Source organism: Sinocyclocheilus anshuiensis, unplaced genomic scaffold (assembly GCF_001515605.1).
Source record: "Sinocyclocheilus anshuiensis isolate Anshui unplaced genomic scaffold, SAMN03320099.WGS_v1.1 scaffold1045, whole genome shotgun sequence".
Classification (NCBI taxonomy): Eukaryota; Metazoa; Chordata; class Actinopteri; order Cypriniformes; family Cyprinidae; genus Sinocyclocheilus; species Sinocyclocheilus anshuiensis.
The window spans coordinates 624,537-626,308 of NW_015555799.1; the positions used below are offsets into that span (position 1 = coordinate 624,537).

Genomic DNA, 1,772 nt, shown 5'->3' on the forward strand with positions numbered 1-1,772 from the left:
TGGCTATTGCTACAAACACACCCGTGCAACTTAAGACTGGTTTTGTGCTCCAGGGTCACATATGTTACATATAATTATGCTGGGGAATGTGATTAAGAAATAAGATCTGATATGTTTGTATGAGTGTGAATGTAGCACATACATTCACATTCTCACACACACACACACACACACACACACACACACACACACACACACACACACACACTGTGCTTCCTGCTCACCATCGTCACTCAGAGGAGGGACTTGCCTTTTATGGTCTATTTGCACAATACCTCATTTCCTCGGCAGCTGCCATTACACACACACACACACACACACACACACACAGAGGACTGAAGTGCGTCTGCTCAGAGCCCCAGAGGAAGAGGGAAGCAGTGAGCAGCTGGAGTTTCTCTACGGCTCCTACAGCTCACCAATGGCTCAGGCGGCGGGCAGCACGGACTCAGATCTGGCCAGCAAGCGGCTCCACTCGAGGTAGGAACTGAAGGCGGGGGCGATGGGGGTCTGATCTGCTGCAGACAGAGAGAAAGAGCTGCTTTTAATGGGGGGAGGTGGAAGAAAACCAGCATATGGAGGAGAGGGTCTGCCGGCGTGCGTCTGCGCAAGGGCCTGCCTTCAGCTTGTAGACGTGGGCATTATTCTCCTGAAGACAGTGTTGTCAGATTGGCAGCAAGTGCACAGATTGGCACCGTTTGGGCTCGTTGTGTTTTTACACCGTCATAGACCACAAGACAGATTAGACATGCCAGGAGAGCGATATTCAACTCACACAGGCAGTTTCTCTCTGTTGACAGAGACATTTGCATGTTTAGCAGTAGTGTTTGCACCTCTGCCCTGGTCTTTGCATATGTGTCGGACAGTTACGCCGCTCTGCCAGATCTCACTGCTGCTTCTTCTTGCCTTCTGAAAGTCAGGAAAATGTGTGTGTGTTTTTTTCCCCCAATCGACATTCTTGAACAACTGATTTGAACTGATTTTTGATAATACACTGAAATTATGCATACTTTCATCATTCCTGTGAATGTTTAGGGGAATTTTATAATGTATGAGATTAGAATGTAGAACATTTACCTGTTTCTATACAGTCAGCCATGAGCAAAATTTCTGACGCATGAGGAATATGTTATGGTTGACAGTGATGGTGTAATTGTGGACATGCAGCACATCTCATTTGAGCTGTATGTTGTGGTAACAGCATTGTGTCATCATAAGCAATAAGAAACACTAATACCTTCCAAGACGTGAAGACAGCGCTGTGAATAACAGTTCAGAGTGATGGTAAATGTGTGTACGTCACAGCTCTTAGTGACCATAGAAATCTCTCTCCGCTCAGTGTGTGTGATGTCAGAGCAGTGAGTCATCGGCCTCCACTGACTCAAGTTTGCTGTCTGAGCTTCATTCATTACAGATGTCTGTCAGGATCACCGAAAAGAGTCTCGGCAAAATGCACATAATCCAAAATTCATAATTTGAGATTTAGTCATTTTGTACTGACCTTCAACACTCAAACCTTTTGAATGCATCACTGCTGACACAAAGCTTGTTTGATACGACTAGAACTGGCAGAATGACTGGCAATTATGGTACTTGTACTCCATACAGGGCCGTAGCCAGGGTTTTTTTAGGTCCCAAATCCCGCCCCCACTACCAAATGGTCAACTGCTATTTATATGTTTTATGAATCATTTTATTAAAGTGGTCATATGATGCGATTTCAATTTGTCCTTTCTCTTTGGAGTGTTACAAGCTCTTGGTGCATAAAGAAGATC

At 45.0% G+C, this 1,772-nt stretch overlaps 1 protein-coding gene across 1 annotated transcript in view; it reads left to right on the forward strand.

Annotated features, from left to right (window-relative positions):
* Positions 1–314: 314 nt before the first annotated feature.
* The window catches only part of LOC107674924 (G-protein-signaling modulator 1-like), a 27,887-nt gene continuing 26,429 nt past the window's right edge, over positions 315–1,772 (forward strand). The window contains exon 1 of the mRNA XM_016469076.1: positions 315–477. Within this exon, the coding sequence (XP_016324562.1) occupies positions 419–477 (59 nt within the window). The 5' untranslated portion in view covers positions 315–418. The remainder of the gene's footprint in view (positions 478–1,772) is intronic.